The 23,774-nt window shown below is 39.2% G+C and overlaps 2 protein-coding genes across 26 annotated transcripts in view; one reads left to right on the top strand and one right to left on the bottom strand.

Moving 5' to 3' along the window:
- FUBP1 (far upstream element binding protein 1) overlaps positions 1 to 10,043 on the top strand; it is a 36,017-nt gene extending 25,974 nt beyond the window's left edge. For all 11 annotated transcript variants that reach the window (XR_009743077.1, XR_009743078.1, XR_009743075.1 and 8 more), the window contains one exon: positions 9,366 to 10,043. Coding sequence is in view for 7 of the 11 variants with exons in the window: in XM_061451579.1 (XP_061307563.1) it covers positions 9,366 to 9,383 (18 nt within the window). In the remaining 4 variants the exon portion in view is untranslated. The remainder of the gene's footprint in view (positions 1 to 9,365) is intronic.
- NEXN (nexilin F-actin binding protein) lies at positions 197 to 23,589 on the bottom strand. 15 transcript variants are annotated; one of them, XM_061451564.1, is made up of 14 exons: positions 23,408 to 23,589; positions 15,599 to 15,680; positions 14,250 to 14,441; positions 14,030 to 14,108; positions 13,799 to 13,947; positions 12,403 to 12,444; positions 11,121 to 11,315; positions 10,869 to 11,042; positions 8,656 to 8,841; positions 4,036 to 4,236; positions 2,515 to 2,736; positions 1,578 to 1,763; positions 782 to 1,142; positions 197 to 682 (listed from the first exon to the last, which is right to left on the bottom strand). In XM_061451564.1, exons 2-14 carry the CDS (start codon positions 15,623 to 15,625, stop codon positions 669 to 671), a joined length of 2,028 nt encoding a protein of 675 aa, XP_061307548.1. In that variant the 5' UTR covers positions 15,626 to 15,680; positions 23,408 to 23,589; the 3' UTR covers positions 197 to 668. The 15 variants fall into 15 exon arrangements, with proteins under 15 accessions (XP_061307548.1, XP_061307550.1, XP_061307538.1 ...); XM_061451566.1 differs by having other exon boundaries at positions 15,599 to 15,676; XM_061451554.1 differs by lacking the exon at positions 23,408 to 23,589 and adding an exon at positions 22,825 to 23,044 and having other exon boundaries at positions 15,599 to 15,676.
- Between the last annotated feature and the right edge of the window lie 185 nt (positions 23,590 to 23,774).

Genomic DNA, 23,774 nt, shown 5'->3' with positions numbered 1-23,774 from the left:
GTCGCCAACTGTTCCTGTATCATTTAAGCAATGAAAACATTAGCAGTTTTACAAGCAAATGTTCGTACTGTGAAGACTACTATAAGCCTTACTGGGACTGTTTTGCTGTTTTTAGTTTTGGATTGTCAGTGGCAACAACAAGCAGGCCCATTTTAAAACAAAATAACCAATGCTCTTTGAAACAAAACAACAAAAGTGAGCAGTTACGTAATCTTTTATTCTTTAAAAATAGTACACTCGAGTTTTTGAAAATCATCAATAAGTATTTCCTTTGGCCAGTTCAGTGCCTCTGAGATAAAGAAAAACATCTTAAATATTCAGTGTTCATGCAAAATATACCAATAGATTTACACTACTACACAAGTTTCCAGATTGTTTATTTAGCTTTATACTATTACACAACGGTTGGTCTTCAAATGTGGGAGCACTATAATAATTTAGCTTTTTTCTTTAGTTCATCATTCATACACTGATTCCTTCTTTTTAGTCTTTAATACTAATTTCTGTACTGAGAAGGAACCTGAACGCTCTCACAACTGAAGATTATTCTTATCTGATGCAGGAATGACAATGCATATCCTTGCTTGCTTAAGTTGGCCCCATCAGAGAAAGAGATGATGCAGTAAGAAAGTTTTGAGGAGAAGAAAGATTCCAGCTAAAGGAGAGCATTAGTAGTCATCAGCTAGAAAAGAAAAGGGTAAGAGAAACAGATAATTAGATTTCATAATAGGAAAGGTGCAAGAAGAATGAGAATGAAGCAAATGAAAATGCTAACTCTTACTTTCAATGGTAAGAATACAAGTGCTAGCAGATGTGCCTCTGTTGTTGACTGCTTTACACATATATTCCCCTTCATCTTCTGGGAAGGTTTCTGGCAAGTAAAGGCAATAGGTTTCTCCTCTTTCGATATATTGATAGTCCTCAGAGTCCTGCAACATTTCTCCCTCAAACCACCATGTAACTTCAGGTTTCGGTTCTCCAGTAATTTTAACTGTAAATCTCACTGGCTCGCCATCAACAACCGATGTGTTTTTCAGCGACTTCTTGAACCAGGGTGCTCCAGATCGAGCTTGATCCTCCTCATCTTCACAAGTAGAACCATTAATAATGCTTCCCTCCTCCTCTTCTTCCTCTTCCCTTTTCTGTTTTAAAATAAGTTGATTTAGAACATTTAAAGTGGCAATAGCAGTATGCCTGTCAGTGATAACTATTTGATTACAGAAAGTTACCACATTTCTGAGAAGCTGAAATGCCACCTATCCCACTAGATACCATAATGCACTGAATCTAGATATGGAACAAGCGAGGCTGTAATCTTAGGGCAAAATACAAGCAGAAAAAAATCCCGTTTTCAGACTATTCAGAGGATACTGCAAGAAGAGTTCATTGTATCTCTGAATGCATCAAGAATATGTGAAAACACCAAAAGCAATTTTACATTATTGCAGCAATTCACAGCAGCTGTTAAAACAGCATAATGTTCCTTTTATACCTCTAGCAGAGTTGCCATCAATGGTAATCAGAAGCTAAGTTACATGACACTTAGGACTGAGGAAAAGGCACTTTGTAATTTATACCTTCTGTAATGCGGCATCAATTTCTTTCTGTTCAAACTGCATGCGTAGTAACTTCTGTTCTTCAATTCTTCTCTGCTCCTCTTCTTCCCTGGCTCTTGCCATTTGCTCAAAACGGGCCTTCATGTTTACTTTGTGAGTAAATGGAGCCTCAGATTTCTTAGCTGGTCTCACATCTACCTCATCATCCTTGTGAAGGGGAAATTAAAAAATAGGGCTTACTTAACTACCTTTTAAATATATGTAATAATAAACTTGAGTTTTGTAGAGCAGTAGTTCTTAACTGAACAAAGCCATGCAGAGTCCTGTTTTTCTCAGAGGTTTGCTGTTGGGTTTAAATCAAGTCTCTTAATAGCTTATCCCAGAGACAGCAAAATACTGGCAAAGTAATTTCAAAAATGTTGGGTAGAAAAGTACTCCTAAGGATTTATTTTCATATAAAAGTTGAATACTGTCATGTGGCAGTGGTAAATCCTTAGTGACTTGAGTTTCATGCCATAGTGTTTGGGGTAGCTTCAACAGCTAACACAGGTTGACCTTATGGAAAAATCACTACAGTTAAGATCTGATCTTCAAATGGTATTGTTTTTTGTGTTTTGGTTTTAATGCATACAGTAGAGAATGAATTAGAGTTCAGAAGGGGAAGCCATTTGTGATGATTAACAGAGTAATTCTCAAGAATATTTCAAAGCCTCAGGCTGCCAGGTTTCAGATTGTTAAGATGCTGAATTGAGGACTTTGAGCAGAAAAGATGTATGCTTCACCAGATGACTGATAATAAACTAGTGCTGTTTCTGTCAGGGATGCTGAGGTGGGAACAGGAAGGAAGGGAGAAAATAATTTTGGAAATGTGGCAAACTTTGAAAGCAGCAGTACTGTCAACCCCTGGATTATCAGTGCGAGTTAAGTACATCATTAACATAAAGAGAATGCAACTTACCTCTTGAAATTTTTCAGCTTCCCTTTCTCTTATTTCTTCATCCATTGCTCTTCTCTTTGCTCGCTCTTCTTCAATCTTCTTCTGTATTTCTTCTTGAGACAGCTGTCCTATTTTTTCAAATTTGCTTTTTAAGTTCTTTGCCTGAATAGAACCACTTCTTTTTAGCTTTATTAATTCTTCGTATTCTTTGCTTAGCTCGAAAGTTTCACATTCTTCTTCCAGCTGTTCAGAAATTGCAGAATGATAAAGATGGAAAGTGCCATAGGTATTTTTACTACCTGTTCTCCCCACAGATAGGTGTAACTTAATACACTTGAACAGTTCTCTTAGTTATTTGAAATCAACATAGACATTTTCTCTTTTTTTTTTGTTTGTTCCTTTGCTATTCTCTAAACTAGATACAGATTTTACAGTATCTTGCTTAAATGTACCCTTTGTTTGAAATTGCTTTCAATAAGCCACCTTTCACAGACTCAGAAAACCGGATACGTAGCAATACAAAGAACTTAGTTATCTTGGATCAAGAATTTACCTTTCTGGCTTATTGCAATATGATATGAAATAACTTTCTAAAATACAGCTACTTTGTTAATTCAGTAAAAAGCGAATGAGATTTCAGGATGTTGTGGCTGGAAAAGAAATGTCAGTTCTGGATCTTGTAGTCAAACCCTGTCTGAAGCTGATATTGTTACTATTTTAATCCCTCCTTTTATGACCTCTGCCTGACAGTTAAGATGCGTATGCATTTTAGTTGGAGGACCCTGTCTCTCCCTTCTTCCCCAGCATGTAATATGAAATTTACTTAAAAAGTTCAGGTGAATAAAGGCTCCAATATAAGCTGGAGCCTTTATTACTCACTAGCTTAGCTTACCTTAACAAAAACGTAGTCCTCTAACATTCAAAAGAAATTAATAAAGAATCGCCACCCCCAACCAAATCAAATTGAAGCATAAAGTTTATGAACGTGATGTTTTAAACATCTGGTATGCAAAGCAAATTTTGTGTGATTTTTAAGATCAACTGTGAGAGTCTTCAAACCCTTGATACACTGACTAGAAATAAGTTGAGGCCACTGTAATCTTTCCTAATTAATTAACACCGTATTCCCTTGAGGAAAAGCAAGAATTTTGCTCTTTCTTAATTTCAAGTTTGTATTTTCATTTAGGAACTAGATGTTTCTGCTCTTCTGTTATTGTAAATACTACATAATAGCTTTAGTAATGCTGTAGAATTTTCAGAAGTGGCTGTAAAATAACATTAGAAGTTTGAAATTGTGTTTTTACTTTTAGGGTGGCAAGAGATAAAAGCATTTTCCTGGTAGATTAGTGATAAAAATATTTTTTAAATTTTGTGTAAGATGTATATGTTTTTCTATTTTTCATTCTTTTCATATAATGCTAGAAGTACTGATTTAAAATTGCTTCTAAAGGAATATTTAGTGACATTCTTAAATGATAATAACCGAAATTATCTATTTACTTTTATTCAGAATATGCATAGCATATCTTTTGATATACAAACCTCTCCCATTTCTTGTCTCAACTGCTGAAATTCTTGCTTCTCCATTTCCAACTTTTGCCTACGCTCCTCTTCTGTGCGTCTCTTTTCTTCTTCCATTTTTTGTCTCAGCAACTCCTCAAAATTAATTTCCAGTTTACCAGGTACAAGAGATTCTTGAGAAAACGTTTTAAACATTTCTGGTGATTCATCATCCAGCACCTGCTGGAAATTGAGAGCATTAATGATACCTGTGGTGAAATCACAGCAGTGCTCAGGCACTCTAGTACATAAAACTGAGTATTTTGCCACATCTGCCACAGTAAGATGCAATGTGGGTATTCCTCTGATGTTTTGGGAGGGAGTGTGTTTTCAGGAATGGTATTTGACTTTATGTCTTCCTTATTACAATGCTACACTTTTATAATGCGGGTGAAGGGGATCATATAAAATGCAGTCTTTTTTGCAAGGTGATGAGAGGATGTCCCCTTAATGCAGCTTTGGGACCTGAAACAATTGATTCCCATTTTCTTCCCAGACTATCATTACACAAAGTGCTTGTGTTTCAGTGTCACTGCTCTTAACACTGAAGTACATGTACTTGTTATCTTTTCTTAAGCAAACTAGATTAAATTCCTGTGCTTAAGCAGCACCGGTATTCCCAGTAACCAGAACTGAACAGAATTTTCTACAAGAAACTCTTCTTGTGCACAGATTGATTATACAAAGTTACGCTGCCAGTTCATTGGTTTTGTACAACCCAACAGCAAGGGTTTTCTCATTTCTGTCCTTTCTAAGGAAGGGTTAGGCTTTCATAGTCATTCATGAGCAAGCCGCTTATTTTGTAGCTAATTCGTAAGGAGGTAGGGCCTAGGAAAGGTGAATTTAACTACTTCGAAAAGCAGGAAGTGTAAGAAAAAACGCTCTATCAGACTGAATTTGTTGAAACAAAGTATTACCAAAACAGGAAACTATGCTACAAAAATGGCCAGGGAGCATGGCAGTCTCTTGAGTTTAAGCAGCAAGGTTAAGTTCTTGATAAAACCAATATAAATGTATGTTTGCGCATGTAACTATGTAAATTTATTAACAGATTGACTCGGCAGAAATGTTCTGTGGATAAATGTGAGATTTTTCAATTTACTGTGTTCATCTCACATTCTTTAATGCAACGTTGTGGGGTCTTTTTCTCTGGTTTTTCAAGAATAATGTGATTTCTTTCTGCCATCTTTCTAATTTGCTGTCTTTGGAAAGCAAAACCTGGGTTGCATTAAGTCTTGCATTTGCTCAAACTAAATAGGTAGTTACAAGGTGTTGGGGATACAGTTTCTGGGAGCAAGTCCAAAGAGGAGCATGAACCCAGAAAAGACACTGGGAGGTGTAAATAGCTCTTCAAATGCAAAATTAAAAGAAAAAAAAACCCAAGTCAAGAATAAAATAAGAGGAAAAACAAACGCAGCTCTGGTTGATGTTTCTTTTTCTAGTTGTACCTGAGTTCTCCTGAAGGAGAACTCTGGATATCTGGACCTGTATAACTTGACTGTGTAAATCATGAGCTTGAGAGTGTGTAAATCGTGACATAAGTCATGGAGGTGAAGTATTGGAACAGGTTGCCCAGAGAAGCTGTGCATGCCCCATCGCTGGCAGTGTTCAGGGCCAGGTTGGACTGGGCTTTGAGCAGCCTGGTGTAGTGGAAGGTATCTCTGCCTGTGGCAAGGGGGTTGGAACTAGATCACCATTAAGGTCCTTCCAACTCAAAACATTCTATGACTGTATTAGGTCTGATACTGATCTAGAACTGCATGGCGATGTGGCTTTTGGCACTATTTAATCAGTGCATGTTTGAAAAGCCTTGTTACAAATATGGAAGAGCCCAGTGTTCCTTAAACTGTAGGCATTCCCAGTAGTAGTCGTCAAATGCTAGAAGGAATTGAAGGAGCAAAACTTTCATTTGAGAAAGGGTTTTGACTAGCTTTATAAAGAAACAAACTTTTTTTAAAGAATGATTCTTTGGCACTCCCTTTTCTCTGTATTGCTACTTAATGCCAGTGTAACTTAACACCTTTCACTGCTCCTTGTGCCATCTCAGTTTGTATGTCTGTCTTGATCTATTTTGCCCATATCTTTTTTTATTTTTTACAGCTCATTTTTTTGCTTCAATCCCACTCAAATACTGCTGCTATTCACTATAGATGTCCTTCAGATTTTCCCTCTGAGTAAGCTTATAGTTGGACTTCAGCCCCCATTCCTTACATTCTTCATTTGTTTTGCATAATATGAGCAGATTTGTTGCAATTGCATTATGGAGAAGTGGAGTTGAGAAAACAAAGCTGTTAACTATTTCCCTTAATGAAAACAGTGCATAGCCCTGTAGTTTCTGGAGGCTAATCACAGCTAAATTAGCAAAGAAATGTGAAAGTCTCTTGTTATGGTGCATTAGTTCACATGCTTATCACTTCAAGGAGATACGGAACCTAAGTGGGCAGGAGAAGCATTAATTCAAAATTTACCACTACATGTATGTGTAAGCGTTAAAAAGCTGTGCATGTGAGCAAACACTAGCGGCTGTCTGCTCTGCGTTTTTGAATCGTGGAGTTACAAAAAGGCAGCAACCCAACTTATTCCTGGTTTAAAAAAAAGAGGACAAAAATCAGCTGAATTTTGTGATGTACAAGCTCCTTGTGGTCGGTTCAATAAATATTTTGTGAAGTGGGAACAGATGGCAGTGAGAAATGATCCTGTACCAGCCACAGTTTGCAGCAGTCAACAAATTTTCAGTGGGAAACAGTGACTGACAGAAAAAAGAATATTTTTTTTTTAATCTGTGCTAAGACAGGTTCTTTATGCATTCTCTAATAGACTGTCAGGGGTGAAAGATGGATGCTTCAGTCTGAAAGTGATCACCTTGGTGGTGGGAAGCATGGAAGTATGAATGCAGAAAAAGTAAACATGAAATAGGGAGATCCTTCCGAAAGGAGGTGGTGGTTGTGTTTTCCAGCAACAATATTGCTACTTCTATGTGTGTACGCTTTCAGATCTAAAATGAATCAACACGAAAGAGGTTCTAAAATAACTACATAATTTAAATGCTTAAATAAAAATTGTGTGAGATTTTCCTGCTTCTGAAAGAGATGACTAATATGTTCTTAAAATGTTTAAAAGTAAATCTGTATTGCTGCTACATTGTGGAAAATAGGGAAAGCATGGTCTTATATTTGTTATAAGTAACAGAAAATGTTCATATTCAAGATGCTGATTAACAGAAACCTTCAAACATGAAAATGTAAAAATACAATTTCAGTTAATTTCTTAAATCACTGAACGTTTTCACTGTCTGCAGTTAGAGTGCAATCATAGACTCTGTGCTGCATCTAACAGATTAAACCCTGTTTAATCAGTGATATTTTTCTTGACTGGACACTTGAGCTTAGGTTCTTGCTACATGGAGGCAGAAAAAAAGAGGTTCTCAAGAAAGCAGGAAGAAAACAGAGGATGGCACATTCTTTCTTCAATTTTCTTTTTTCTTTGTCTGCTGGCTTTCCATAATGTAATTGAATGTAGAAGTCCAGTATAATCATATAAAGTTTTAATTTCTTTCACAAGCATTGCTTTGTATGATGAAGAAAATTCTATTAGTTATGCAGCTGTTTTTTCCCAATAAAACCACAGAGAGGAATGTAGGAAGACACTGCCAGATGACTGGGTTATTCCACAGTTCTGTATGGTGGGTCTTGCCCTTCCTTTTGAAACAAATACTTAGGTTTAGGTGATATTTGTGTAATTTAATACTGTGTTTCTTAACCACCACCGGTAAGTAACTGGCTTATATCCAACAGCTTGAAGTTGTTGGAATAAGCATGAAGAATACAGTGAAAAGCTCCATGCTGGTTATTTCTTAAAATAATGTTGCCACTTTCTGAAATTGGGCATCTTTCTCTGCTTTAGCTGGTGCCAGTATCTCAATCTCAGATCCCTGAAAATTTTTCTTCAGTGTAATCTTAACCCAAATTTTAGAAGTCATTGCATATCACAGAAATCTGAATGTGTCTAAGGAAGATCCATATTACAAATTGTTCTAACAGTAAGTGCTACAAGTTAGGGTTTTTTTGTTTCTCTGAATAAGCAACAAAATACAATAAAAGTATCAGCTGACTTCAGCCTCTTAATTTTTCCTTCCTAAAGGACCACAGATGACTAGAAAATTCGCACTTGCAGTGGGCATTTCTCTAGTATGCCATTAATTAGGCTTTACCTAGTAACAGCTAATTGGTGGCTACCCTATAAAGGCAGGGAGATAAACTTGGAGAAGTAAGAGGAATTGCTTTTCCCAAAAAAACCCCAAACCCTACTTGTGAAAACATTCTGCTTTCTAAATTTGTTGTATCTACCATTGGACACAATACCTGGTTTTGTCTAAATTATTTGAAATCCTTTCTAGGCTTGCTGTGAGGAAGGATTTTTCTGTGATTTTTGGTAAATGAACTTGATTAGTTTACCCTACCACATTGTAGTAAGTACTGAGGTAATCTAATTACTGAAGGAGTTGAAGCATGCATTCTTAACTGTAGTTACAGCTTTCCCATAGAGCAGATTTAGAGTTACTTAGGTAAAAACAAAACTATATACTAAACAAAAATGCGATACCATGTTCCTCCTTGCTTCAGCAAATGCTCTTTTTTCTTCTTCAATGCGTCGTCTTGCATCTTCTTCTGCTTTCTTCTTTTCCTCTTCTCTCCTCTGTCTTTCTATCTCCTCAAAACTGAGTCTGAGTTTACCAGGACGGAATTCTTTAACAGAATTTTCAGATTCTTCATCATCACCTTCATTTATCTTCAGGAGAGGAATAAATAGAAAGGACTTTACCCAAACATGGCAATATTCTGTATAGTAAATAGATATTTCATTAATTCCTTTCTAATCTTTCATAATTATATTTTTCTCCTGGGGGGGATTTATTGAGAATTTGGTTCCCATAAGAAATATTTTAGTCTTGGTTTTAGCCAGGAGGGAGAAAAGAAACATATTTTGGTAACCTATATGTAGCTTCTGTAATTCCTAAAAATATGTTGAGTGTGCAATTCAAAGAATAATGTGTTATAATGAAAAGGCTGGACAATTACGTATGTATTTTACAGTCTTGGGGATGGATAATTTACTCTAAATCACTTTTCTTTACATCTCTTTAATAGACCTTTATGCTGTCAAGTCTTTTTGTTTGCATATAAATTATTTTCACCGTTGCAGTTACCAGTTAAAAAAATGCTGTAAAGTTTTATAGCAAAGCTAAATCAATTAACACTTTGCTATTACCCCAGACTGAGATTTTTCTTTCTTTTTTACTTTTTTTTTTTTAGACATTTAATCATCACTGAAAAAAGGGAACTGAGATACTCTGATCTCTTCACTATTGCTTGTCTCCAGTAACACTTATCTGCAGAGAGAAGGCTGTGGTTTGCAAACTGCAATCAAGAACAAAAGACTGAACCATCTTCAGAAGACATCTCGGATTTCTTTTGGAGTACAGAAGTTGTAAATTATATTACTTGCTAATAAATGCAGATACAGTGGGAGACATGAGCAAAACTTCAGTAAGAACAGCTAGTGACTTTATTAAGTTCTCTCTTCTTCATTTTCTTCCCTGATCTCTTTCACCAGCATCCCCTGTCCAACCCCAAATAAAAAAGTGCTTTGTCAAGGTTATTGGTGTGGAATGGTTAAATGATTTATTCGAGGTGGGGGTGGAAGAGTAAACTACAATTTAGGTACCTCCCTAAACCTAGAACTCTCTCTATTTGGACCAGTTGGGAATTTCAGAGTTTCAGCTGTCTCGAGGTTCTGTGGTTTGATTAGTTTTTTTCTTTTTTTTGAGAATATAAATGTCCAAGAATGTTTTTTAAATGTAGTCAGCATAGTGATCTTGAGCTGTTTATCCAAGAATGTTCAACCATAGTTATTATACTCTGTTTTTGCAAATTTGTAAAAATAATATTTTCAAAGATGTAATGAAAGAATAAAATCTCTTTTCTCATTCATCTTCTTTGTATGTGAATCATAACAAAGTCATAACGATCGTAACTGTACACGGGAAAGATATTTAAATACAGAACTTTAAAAATGCTTTTGGAATATAGTGAAGTGAGGAAATACAGACCAACCTACCTGGTATATCTTAACATTAAGTGTGTAACTCTTGGTATGATCAAAGAATAAGATAGTGAGATCTGTTTAGAATTGATCTAAAATAAGTGTGGTTTATGATATAGAACACATACAGAGGCAGTTTTGCAAGTAATATAAAACAGGATTTGTAGGCTACATTTCTGACAACTTGAGGCTTAATCTAGTAATTTCTGATACATCGTTGTTTATGCCAGTACATACAAGAGAGCTGACTGTCTTTTCTACCTTGTTTCATAAGAGCAAGGTTGTAACGTATGTATTTATCGTAAGTAAATACATGGGAATAAGAAATAGCATTCTGTTACTACAGACTGTCTTCATAAAATCTGGTTATTGACACATATGAAGCACTAGTTACGAACAAAACAGACAACTGGTTGTCTTCTTGAGGGTCTACTGCTTGGGGTACTACAAAGTGTAGGTATAAAACCTGCTAAGGTTGCTGGCAGACTTAAAACACATGAATTTCCTGGATTTACCAAAAGAATCTCAAGCGTTATGTTGGTGTGGTTACTGAGTTAGAGCTAAGGTCAAAAATACATCGGAAATTTATTTTTGGACTCTTAAAACCTGCAATATAGTAAACAGCAAGAAAAAAGAATCAGATACAGTAAAGAATATAAAAGCATATCCTAATGTAAAAATTGTATAACTCCATGAACAAAGCATGCATTTACCATTCGCTGCCTAGCTTCTTCAAAGGCACGTCTTTCCTCTTCTAAACGCTGTCTTGCTTCTTCCTCTGCTTGCCGCCTTTGATTCTCCTGTCTTTGTCTTTCAAGTTCTTCAAATGTCACTTTCAGCTTACCAGGAGACAGAGACTCTGGAGTTTTGTTGTCTTCATTTTCACCCTGTGTAAGGAAAATAGAATTGTTATAGCTTAAATAACAGATATTTATTTCTTAGATACTTTTAGATGAGTGGTTTACCATGACATTTGAAAGGCACTTGGTTTCCTTAAGGGATGGGGTTTGTTCCTCATATTTTAGCTTCATTTCTTCATCCTGTCTCTCTCTTTGTTCTGCTCTCTCCTTTCCTGTGTTCTCGAAGTTTATTTTCATCTTCCCAGGTGTTTTGGTGGGTTTTACAGGCACTACTGTAACCAGTAGTGAATCATCCCCTTCCTGTCCAAAAAGATATTTATTTAGTTTTCATAAAGCTTGACTTCAGACTCATTTCTTCCTAAAACTGTTGTTTTCACCTCTATACACCACACCTTCCAAAAGAATTACTTGTATTGAGTGTTAACCACAAGAATAAACCCATTTGCCTGTAACAGTCACTAGTTTTCTTGAAATTCCTGAAGAGCATCAAGACTGAATTACACTTTAAACATAACTGCTAGCAAACTCCTTGATTTCTACGTATTTTCATTAACAGTATTCGTGGTTTGGAGAAGAACAGGTGGAATTTTGATTACATCATTATTGCAGCCACAGTCCACTTCCAGTCTTACATTTAATATGTAAAGGAAACACTGTGGTTGGAATAAGCTAGTAGTTCTGGAGGCCAATATGTAATTTGTCAGGCATAGTAATTTTTTCTGAAGGATGTTGCTGCTACAATGCTATTTTCACAACTTGCCAAAATACATTTTGCCCTTTCCTGCCCCCCCCCCCCCCCCCCAATACCATGATTAACAGGGATATTGAACTTAAAATTAACGGGTTTTTTTTTTTGTTCCCCAAAGCTGTTGTAGGAACATGATTTTCTTGTGTTAGTGAAAGACAGTAGGACATTTAGACCTAGCTTTTTCAAAGAGAGCATTTACAAGACTTAAAATCCAAACACATACAGTAAATTAGTCAGTTAAAAAGAAAAAAAATTGTTAACTGAGGTGTTCAAGCACCTGTATATTGACAGGATCCCCTTTTAATTTCAAGTTTAAGGCAAAGAGCTTTTACGATGGTACTTTCCAAAGCCAGAGGACTTGGAGTATCACTGCCAGTATACCTCAAATTCCCTCTGGTAGCTTTGAATATATTTACATTTTAGATGTTTTTAACCACAAAGTATTCACAGTGCAGACTCTATTTCAAACTGAAATAAATTGACTTAAAGCAGAGACGATTCCATATACTTTAACAATTTGTTAGCTCCTTGGTTGGATTTCAGTTAGGTATTTGTGCGCCGTTTTCCCAGCCCAAATTACAATAATAACACAAAGTGAATAAAAATGTAGGTGAACATTTCTTAAAAAAATCTGATTACCTCAGCTGCTGATTCAGTTCCCGTATTGTTAAAGTCATCAATCTATTAAATGAGAATTTCATATGATTACATTACTTTGGCTCTTTGCCTTAGATTTGCAAACACAGAACTGGAAATTCTTTTTGTATCATCAGTGATACATATGTAGTGCTTAAATTCATAGAGATGATCATGACTGAACCTTTGTTGGAGTACTCTGGATAAGTTAGCTTGTTGAGGAAGAGGGAACATAAAACATTACACAGAAAGTAAGCTAAAGCATTCTTAACTCTTCAGTGATGAACTGTTAAGATTTCTGAGAAAGGTACTTTCGATGTCCATTCTTCATTTAAGCATTCCAAAATTGCATAAGAAGAAAAAAAGCTAAAGCAAACTCATCAATTATTTCTGATCCAAGGCATGTTATCATCCCCCCAGCTCCTGCAAAAAGCCTACTGTCTTCACTTTACATGCTCTTTGCAAGTTAGTGTATAAAGCTAACATACTTTCTAAAATTCTGCATTTGTACTTCTGCCTTAGAGATTAGATAAAATATATGCTGGAGATATTTCCAATTAAAAGTACAGTTTAAACAATGTTAAAAGTCTTAGTAGAAAATACTGTCCAAGTCCTTCTTGGAAACTGGTTCCTCCTATAACACTCTTTCTTTTCCTACAACGAAATCAAAGCCAAATTAAGAACTGCTGTCTTTTGGTTAAATAAAATCCATTTATGGTTATAGCCTATCATTTCAATGCTCACTCACAGCAGTATTCACAGTACTGAGGAAAATTTACAAAAGGAATTAAATATGATACCCCAATGCAAAATTCTATGAAAGGCAGAATTTGCTTTCTCAGCATTGACAAAAATTGGACTCTGTTCATGTATACATAGATATGCAATAAAAATTCACAAATTGGCAAGTGAGACATGATCTGGATCTTCATGATTTATGATTTGTACTGCATTAGTACCTCATCATTTTTGCCTGCCAGTACCATTTTCTTATTGCTTGCGTTAGTTCATCTACCACTGAACTGTACTCGCTAATGTATAAGCAAAGTTTGTCTAAGGACTGGTAAAATATAAGAAACATTTTCAAATTAGTTTAGAAAATTCTATAAGCCCTTGCATGCCTGTGACACCAAAATTTGTGCCTGATTCACATTCCTACCAGGTTTCTGCCTCCTGGTTTCATCTGTAACTCAAATTTAGCACTTTAAAAAACAGTTACTGTAAAGAAGCAAAGATGAAGATTATCTAAATATTATCCCCCCTTCCATCCCATTGAACATCCCCATGTAAATCACCGCTATCAGAAATCTTAAGATTGGATCTTTCTGATCAAGACAATTTTTTTCTTGTGGTGACTGTTTACACTAATGTCCTGACTGTTGTGAGCAGGTGACCATACCTCCTGGGCCTTTTTTGCTAATTCTCTTTGAATTTTTCTTTTCTCAATCATATCTTGTTCAATTCTGCGCTTTCTTTCTTCTTCCATCCTTTTTCTTTCTTCTTCTTGCCTTTGCTTCTCCATTTCTGCAAACTTGCCTTTAACAGTTCCTGTGAATATGAAATGCAGAGTTCAGTACTTACATCATGTATCTAGTGAATTATGTGGCCTTTAAAGCCAGGTCTCTCTTACCTATCAGCTTTGGAACATAACCTTTTTCAATTTTAGATTTTGAGTCATCATCTTCATCAGATCCAAGCAGTTCCTTCATCTAGTTGATGAAACACAGAAAATAAATTGTCTTTAGATCTTAAATAAAATTGTGATATTATTGTCTTAAAATACTGTGAAAATATTTTTACATACAATATTGAATATTAAAACAACACAAAATATTTGCAAAGAAAATAACCTCCTGCTTTCTCCTGTTCCATTCTCTCTCTCTAATATATTGTTCTTTTCTTCTTTGCTTTTCATCTCTAGATCTCCTTTGATTTCTTTCTTCCCTTGCTTTCTGCATAGCTTCAAATTTATCCTTTACATCCCCCTTGTGAAGCTTGGGCACATAGGACTTTTGGACGGGTTTAGATGAAGAAAGCAGAATCTTGGTGAAGATAAAGAAGAAATGAAGATAAGTAAAAGAAAGTTGAAACAGATGGACAGAAATATTCTGATAGATTGGATTAGGAAGAATGTAAAAATGTAAAACAGAATTTTGGAATTATGAACTTTGTGCCACTAGCTGTCATCAGTTAAGCAGCATTTTATTCATTCATAAACGGTAATAAATACTGAAAATCCCAAAACAACATTTAGCTTTGTATTAATCTTAGGCTGTAACTGTAATGAACAGCTAAATAATTAAGTATATGAACTTTGTGAAGGTACATTTTCAGTTACCATGTATCTGAATCTGTATTCAAATACATATTTATAGTGCTGATTTTGATCATAAGCAGTCACCGAAAAGCCTCTCTACCCCTAATATTTAAAACAGTTATAAAGACATAGACATATGGTAGAGTATGTATGTTTTCTTCTGAAACATTTCAACAGCCATATGGTTTTTAAATAAATAGTGGTACTTGTTAATTTAAAATTTCCAATGCATTATATACTTCTTTTTCAAATATTTAGAGAAACTTGGAAATCCATCAATTTTACGTTGTAAAGTGCCAAGATCACTGGACTTGCAGGACTCTGGTACTGAGACAGCTAATGGACGCTTCTTTGCCAATGCTTATCCTGCACATGCCCAAATAGAAGTTCAGTAAGCGAAGTTCCCACTTTTCAGAACTACTGTGAATTTTTCTCTCTTTTTACCGTAACGACTCCAGGAATGTTCTCAATATAACAGTACTGAAAAAAATGGCTGAAAACATTCCATGTTTCATATTTTCCACCTAAACCAATAGGGTTTATTCCTGTTGCTCAGTAGCCTAATATTTACAATTTAGAATTACACGTGAATGTGCCCAGAATTTCTCCCCAACATTTAAAGTTTCTTAATATTTTGTTACCTTTATTTTGCCTTTCTCCTTCATGTTTTTTTTTTTGATAGCATTAAGACTATATTTCAGAGATTCCATCAAATCAGTCTCATTAAGCGACATCCAAGTGCCCTTCCATTATCTTAAAATAACAGCAATACCAGGAGATTTCCACTATAATTGTCTTTTACAATTGCATATAATTACTCTTTTTGCAAGCATTAGCTGTAAATTACTACATTACTTCAATTACTTTAAAATTGGTACATACCTCAGTTTTCTGTGCAATGTCATTCATGGCTACTGTATTGTGTTCTGCACCTGGTTTGTTTAAGATTGCTTTCAGTTTCTACCTGAAAGAAACAGTTGAAGTTATATTCCTTTCTTTTCCTTTTAAATGATGCTTTAACCATCTTCCAGTAAATAAGTTTGCATAGGCTGAAACAGATGTATCACAATTTCATTTGGTCCTTTGAGGCTTCTGAAGACATGAATAGGTTCTAAGTGTGCAACAGTAATTAAAAGAACAAGCTTATGATTCTCTATGCATGCTACATATCTTAGATACTGGGTTTTAATTTCCATTTATTTTTTTTTATAAAGGAGACTTTGAGCCAAGCTCTGGCTGCCCTGGCTGATGTGTTGCAAAACTCTTGCTCAGTGCTCATGCTAGCAGAAAGGAATGTGCTTGCACCTCTGCCACTCCGCTCCAGTTTGACTTGTGAGCCAGTGAGCTCAGGTTCCACGAAGTTTGTAGAGTGCTCAGGCCAAAACCCCCATGGCCTCCTGGAGATGCTGCTTTGCCTTTGTACAGCTGTCAGGAGGAAAGATGGCCCATGGCTGGGGGAACCTACCTGGATATCAGAGATGCAGCTGGATCTCCCGCCTGGGTGAATGCTCTTGACTCCCAGCCAGGCTGGCACCTCTCTTCACCCAATATGGGAATACAAGATAATGCTTTCCTTTCTCCTAGGGCTACTCTAGGAAATACTAGTGCTAAAAACTATGAAATTAATTAGGTGAGCCACATACATACTTTAAAGAATTTGTATCATTTAATTGTGGGCTGGAAATGGCACTGCATTTTTAAAGAGAAAAGTGTTACAGATTTTAAATTATGCTGTTTTTCTTAGGAACACAACAGAAAGGCACTTCAGGGTCAGGACAAGCCTTTTGCCTTCCCCCTTTTTTTTAGATCGTGAAAGATTGTGGGATGAAGGAAATCATTGCTGTCATTGTACTGTACCAATGCCCTGAGTCCCAGGCAAGCCTAAAAAGTCAGCATGCCAAACATAGAATCATAGAACAGTTAGGGTTGGAAAGGACCTTAAGATCATCTAGTTCCAACCCCCCTGCCATGGGCAGGGACACCTCATACTAAACCATGTCACCCAAGGCTCTGAGTGCAAACAAACAAACTCAAGGGCTCAAAGTAAAAAGGCTAGAAAAGTAGCTTACTACAGGAAGGAATTTCTCACTTGTGGTTTAGAGGAACTGAAGTCAGGGCATCTCATGTTCTGGAAAGTTAAGCTCTTAACAGTTCTTAGCCATTAAGTTCTCTAATTCTTAATTACAAACATAAACATTGTAATTTTTATGTGGTGTTAAAAATAATTATCTTTAAAAGTTATTTTCATATAAGCTCTTCAAAAACACCAACATCATAAATACTACTAGTGCTGCTGTAACTGTACAGACTAAATGAAATTCTTAGATACCTTGGGATATTTTTCCAAATGAAAGGAGTAGCAACATATAAAACAGGAGCATTTAGCTACCAATCACTGCCCTGGCTTATAAATTTCAAACTCTTCGAATTCAGCTTCAACAGAGATGTTCTGTAAAACTTGGATGTCCCTTTTTAACAAATGAGTACAAAAAGTCATTCCCCCCCAAAATCAGAGTGACAAATAGCCAATTTCTAGACTGATAGGAATCCAAGACATTACAGTTCATCACTTATGAACACACGAACATAAAATTACTGTTAGCTCTTATTTAGACTTTCAGATTAGCAATAACATGTTAAAATCCTGTTGTGTCTAGAAAGACAGATAATTGTACATCTGCTTACGTGCAATTAATTGCAGGAAGAAAGTTATGAGTCTAAGAAAGGCAAATAACTTCACTAGCATCCTTGTGGTCTCAAGGTCCCTACACACTTTAATATGCATCTGTATACTGTGCAGCTGGGTTTGCACATCTTTGTAAACTTTAGCTTAATTCATGCATGTAAGCAAAATCTCTGCTGTTCAATGTAACTTTAAAACTAGTTAAAACAGAAGAATAGCAAAAGAAGAGAACAGAAAAGAACTTCTCTAAGACCTGCTTAGAAAAATGAAGAGGTCAAAAGATTTTAAGTTTTTCTTCCCTACATGTGGCTTGAGAGCCTATAGCCTTATACTTAAAATGCAGAAGCTGAACGAATTTACTGCACGAACACATTAGAAGACAAAGGCACATCAAGCACTAGTACAATTCATGCACTGAAGTAGCCAGGAACATAGAGACTCTGCAGCCTTCATATAGGGCAGGAGCAGAAAAGTAAGCCCCAAAGTTCATCTTTCACAAGGAATTCCATTTCACCTAAATACCTCAAGTGGAGGTTGCTGCTAACCTTCACTAGAAGAACATACCCTGTGTCTATATGACTTCATCTTAAAGTAATGTAAAAAATTACTATTTTAAAGTCTGATTTGCTTATTATGTGCAATTTACTGTAGGAAGAAGATAAAGAGCTTAAGAACACAATTTAGCTTTTGAGCTTTTGGATCAACTTTGTCTTGAACCCTTCTGATGATAGCTCCAACTCCCTGAACCCTTGACAGTGTCACTAAGATTGCTGGCAGCAGCAAGATACCCCCCCCCCCCCAACAAATCTGAAATCGTCTTTAAAAGTGCAAATGTTGCAAGAAATTTTCTTTGCAAATTCCTGCTGTCTGAACTCCCAAAAGTGTGCCAGTCCAACAGGTTGTGTGCCATAGAGATGGCAGATACATTTCTGCCTTTTGGAATACTGCCATAACTGCTATTACTTCAGGCTACTTTCCAGTTCTTTGGCATCACTACCTCTTAATATGCTTGAAGGTTAGCCAGCTGGCTCTAAGACATTTTGCATCTGCAAGTCACCCTACCTCCACCTTTGATGCTAAAAGATATGGATAGAAAGCAATAGGGCATTACTGAACATGACACCACCCATGTTTGCACTTTGATCAACCTTGAGCAGGAGCAGCAGCAGGACCCTGCCCCAGGCACCCTTCAAGGCAGATGAGTGATTTCCAATAGACAATCCAGAATCTTCAAGAGAAAAAGAAGTATTCCTTCAGATTTGGCTAGGGTCCTGAGTCAAGGACCACTGCTTCAGGTTCAACAAAAGCAGATTGAACCTATTATGTATCTGACTTAGCATCAGAAGAGGATCCACACAGTCAATGTGTTGCTGCTGAGAGAACTGAAATGGCTAAGCCAGGTCCTGACACCTACCAGTCATGAGAGAACAGTGCCTTCATCATCTACCACTACCTTTGCCTGAAGTATGTGGTCATAAATTTTCCATCCCAAGAAACCTTGACTTACTAATTCCCTTTTGAGATGAACTAGTTATATTTTTAAGTTGCATATATATATATTCTTGTTTTGTAGTACGCATTTTCCCATCTAATACAAATAATGCTTACTCTTAGAGGCAACAAGAGTTTATTTGTACATATACTTACTTCAGAAGAGATCTGTCCTCCTATTACGAAGCTGTCCAACCTGAAGATTCATTCTCATATTTTCTTTTAATTTCCTGAGATCAACATACCCCAGTAAAAGCTGTAAGAGCTCCTCATTGACTGCTCCCACTCAGAAAAATCCCAGATTATAATGTCAGGCATACCCATGATCACAAAATTAATTCAGCTTATTACTAGGCTCTTCTCTGCCTGTCTCATCACTCTAACATTCACCTGACACTAGTCTTTATTTTTTATCCTCTCCATATTTCACCTTTGCTATAATGAAACAAAATATCTCAGAAAGAATTAGTCTGAGGTTATAATGTTTATACTGAAAGTAAAAGACTGCAGTTTGACTTTCAAGAGAGGTCTACAGTGAGATTTTTCCTAGAAGAGAAGTTTAAACTCCAATCCTTTGACCAATGGTCCTACCTCAGGAACTAAGTGGAAGAGAAAATGACATTACTCGAATGACTTGGCTGGTTGTAATGCAGAGAGTGAGCTCTAAGAAGTTTCAAGTGAAAATTTAACACAAAACCAGCAACAAGTAGGAAACTGGGCAACAGATTAGAAATACTCTGTAAAAGAAAACTGACTGGTTTCAAGCATCTTATTTGTTTGCTGTAAATGAGTGAGCTGTCACCTTCAACAGGTCTTGATTTGTTATGGTCATAGCACTTCTTCAACTTTTCATGCAGACTTCCTCAAACCTTACTTCAGGCAAAATAATCAAAGTAAACAAAGAAAACCATGAAGGGGACAGAATGTTTGATGGCGCACAGGTCCCCAAATCCATATCCTTAAATTTAATAATTTCCATTCTGAAAGGAGGTCAGAGTCCTCAACTGATCAAAAACCATTGTACAGCTTTAATTAGACAAAAAACCCTCCCATAAATAATAAAATTCCCCTTTGTTAGAAATCACAGAAGTTCCTGATTTTCAGTAGGATGATTAACATCCTCACACAAGACATGGAAAAATACCAGCATTTTCCTGAACTGAATACTACTCTTTACAATAGGAGTGCGAAGCCAGGACTTTAAATAAAGTCCAGTTCCTCTGTGGTTTCTCCTTTCAGGAGGCCCCCCTGCTGTCCTACGGCTACTGTGAGTTATAAATAAGCCCTTCACAGCACAGTCTAAGTTACGTTTACCATCTGTCTCCTCTTTGCAATCTACTTGCAGGGAAGACTCCATTATATAAGAAAACCATATTGTGAGGGCTGGAAACTCACTACTTGCAGCCAAAACACTCAGGAGAGGAAAACACAGCCCGCTGTGTTAAAGTATTTAAGAAAATATTAAGCAGAACTGGGAGGAGGAGGGAAAGAGAGCCGTGTCCATCATTTATGTCCTTACCGTAACTGGTCTGGAATGACACCGACAGTTGTTGTACTAAATTACAGATACTAAAGTAGACACTAAAATTATCACGCATGAGGGAAGATTCTGAACCAGCATAAACCATCAGCTCCACTGAAGCCAAGGAGTTAGGACAGTTAACACCAGCTGCCTAAGCTTCACGTTTTGTAAAACACAAGATACAAAGCTACCTCCAATCGATTGTATTACCTTCATTAAGTCTTTCTAGTTACAGACTAGAACACTTACCAACCACTGGCCCACATAATCCAATTTCCAATTCTATACACAATATTTTCTTCAATCATTAATTTTATTTCACTTCAATATTTATTGAGAGTCTCAGAATAGTTCTTCCAGGTATGATGTTATTATTAAAATATATTCATTATTACGGATTTTGTCTATGTTTATATGACTATAAATACTCTTAATGTACAGTACTGTGCAGTCCAACTGCTGTGTTAAAAAATCATATCATCTTTCTCTGTAGAAAAGGTCTGTTTGTTAATTTCTTAGTCTCTTCAGGGACTATTATGGGGTACATAAGCTCCAGAGCAAACATAGTGGGGCTGAAAGACTGCTCGGTTATAGGGAAGCCCTGCTGAGATCTTCTGGCCCAAGATACCGCATTCCAAGATATCCATTGATCCTAATCATGGGTGACAGTAAATTGTGAACTGAGGTCCCCAAGAGAAGCAGCATGCTGCCCCATGCCACAGTTCCTCCATCCCCCGCTGTGTCACAGCAGCTGAAGAGAAGTGGTGTGACTTGAGCTCATCTCTTGCTCACTGACAGGGCTGCAGGAATCAGGGTACTGAAATGTGGGATAAAATTCTGGACACGAAGAGCTACTGCAGTCTGCTTTCTCCCTTCTCCAATGGCAGGACACAGCCTATCTGCCTCTTCTCCTAAATCCTCATGGTCAACTCAGACTGCACACTGTGGTGGTCACTGTGCCTGTGCTATGCTTCTGCCACAAAGAAGCAGTCTCCTGGCTTCCTGGAGCTGTTTCCACCTGACCAACTCTACTCTCCTGGTAATGCTGATGCCTGCAAGAACCGGATCGTGTGTAATACCTTCATGCGAGCGGGTATGGCTGCCTTTGGTGCACAGCAGAGGGTCACTCCTACTGTTGCTTCCCAAACTTCTCTTCCACTGCCCTTAGCCTTCCTTTTTGTTCCCCCACAGCTTCCAGAGGGCTCACCATGGCACTGTTCCTTGTCAAAGGAGTTTCAAAGGTGAATATGCAAGTATGGCAAATGACAGGTTGTCTGACTTCTTCTGCTGAGGAAACTACTCATTTGAAACATTCCAAATGCCCTTAGAGAGGATATTTCTTAGGCACGTCTTAAACCATCTGACCAGATCTTGCATTTCACCAGGCTGTGCTTCTACATATACTGGACATACTCTCATGCTTCTGTATGTTCCTTAATACACGTGGCCCTCTTAAAAGACTAATTACTATTTTACAATTTCATTTCAATGGACAGAGAGATTTAAGGTCTCTTTAAGACCTGAGTGCTAAGATTTGGAGTAGCGCCTTGTCTGATTTCCAAAATACGAACTCGTTTCATTAAACATGTTTTCGCAGCTGTTTCTTGTGTCAGCACAAGCCCTTATTTGCCTAACACAAGTAAACACATAGTTTGTAAGCTGTCACAGGTAACCAGTATTTTCTCCCCAGCCACGCTGTCTTGCAGTCATCACCTCAGGACGAAGCAGAACCTACAGACGCATGCGGACGCCTTTGCTGCTGAAGACCCCACCACCAAAGCCGAGCCCTCTTTCGGTGCAGACGTGGTTCATCAGCAAAGGGGATTTTATACCAACTTTTATTAAGCGCACGTCACGGGAGGCAGCCCCGCTCCCGCGTCCCCTCACACGCCGCGTTACCGCTGCCCGGGCTCTCCCCACTGCCGCCGCTCGGCTCCGCAGCGCTGCCCGGCACAAGCCCCACCTGCGGTCGTTTCCCTTCACCTCAGCTCCGAGAAGCTCTCGTCGGGGCCGCAGCGCCGAGCCCCGGCCCCCTCCCCCCCGCCCGACCGTGAGAGTCCCCCCGCCCCGGGGCTGGCGGCGCCGCAAGCTCCGCTCGGCACATCCCGTTACCGCCTGCTGGAGGCTACGGCTGCCCCTCAGCCCGGCGCTGCCCCGCCGGCTGCCGCCCCGACCGAGGGGGCCTTGCCTGCGGCCCCCGTCCGCGGCGGCCGCTTCTCCCGAGGCACCTCGGGGCTGCCGCTCGGCCCGGCCACCAGCGGCGGGTCCTGACGATGGGCGCCGGGCTCCAGCGGGCCGGGCAGCGGGCCGGGCAGCAGCCCGGGCCCCGCCGCACAGCAGAGAGCGGGGCGAGCCGGGCCGGGCTGTTCAGGGAGCCCTGTTCCTCTGCGCTGCCGGCGGAGCCGCTCTTACCTGTGAGCGCTGCCCCGCCGCTGCGGCTCGGCGTGCTCCCTGCGGGCGGGCTGGCGGCTGCGGAGCGCCCCTTGGCTGCGGCAGCCGCTCCGGCGAGGCAAGTTTCCATAAAAGTCGCGACGCGCGGCCGGCGCCCGCATTCCAGGCGAGCCCCGCGCCGCGGCAGCTGTCCCGTCCCGTCCCGTCCCGTCCTGCCCCAGCTCCCGGCCCCGCTCGGCCGCGGCCCGGCCCTGCGGCGCGGCTCGCCATGGCCGGCCCCCCACCGCGGTGGGGGGCACCGCACAGCCCGGCCGCGCCACCCCGCACCCCCCGCCGCGGACAGCCGCCGGGCCAACAGGCTTATTTTGGGCTGGAAGCACCGCGGAGCTATAAATAGCCGGGGCACGGAGGCCGCTCCCCACTAGCTCTCCCCTGGCCGCGCGGTCCGTGCCGCAGGGCAGCGGCCGAGCCAGCACCCGCAGCCCCGCAGCCCGCTATTAGAATAGAGCTGACCCGCCGCGGCTGCTCCAGGGCCGCGTCCCCAGGGATCACCGCCTCGGGCGGCGGCAGCCCCGTCCCCCCGCGGCCGGTTGTCAACACGTACCTGCAGCCACCGCAGGCTCGGCCGCCGCCGCCGCCGCTTTCCGCGCCCGGCCCCGAACCGGAGCTGGAGAGAAGCGCGATCCGCGCCGAGAGCGCTCCCCTGCCGCGGTGTCCTGCCCTGCCAGCGGGGAAGCTTTATACCCCCGGTGGCCGGGTCCTGGGTCGTCTATGGCACATGGAGAGCAATCAACTAATAATAGTAATGTGACAGTTAGCTGATGGAGCGGAGAGGAATCTAGCTAGTGCCAGACGGGCGAGAGGGAGAGTGTCTGCTTTGAAACAGCCTTTCTCTGGAAACTTTACAGAGGCTGAAACATGAATTTATTACACCAGAATACATTCCTTTTCCTGCTTAAAGATGACTTGTT

Source organism: Pezoporus flaviventris, unplaced genomic scaffold, assembly GCF_033815535.1.
Source record: "Pezoporus flaviventris isolate CSIRO_AGI_PZ_B2104156 unplaced genomic scaffold, CSIRO_AGI_Pfla_v1 ptg000013l, whole genome shotgun sequence".
Lineage (NCBI taxonomy): Eukaryota > Metazoa > Chordata > Aves > Psittaciformes > Psittacidae > Pezoporus > Pezoporus flaviventris.
Note: the sequence above shows the minus strand (reverse complement) of the source record. Positions and strands in the feature narration are given on the sequence as shown.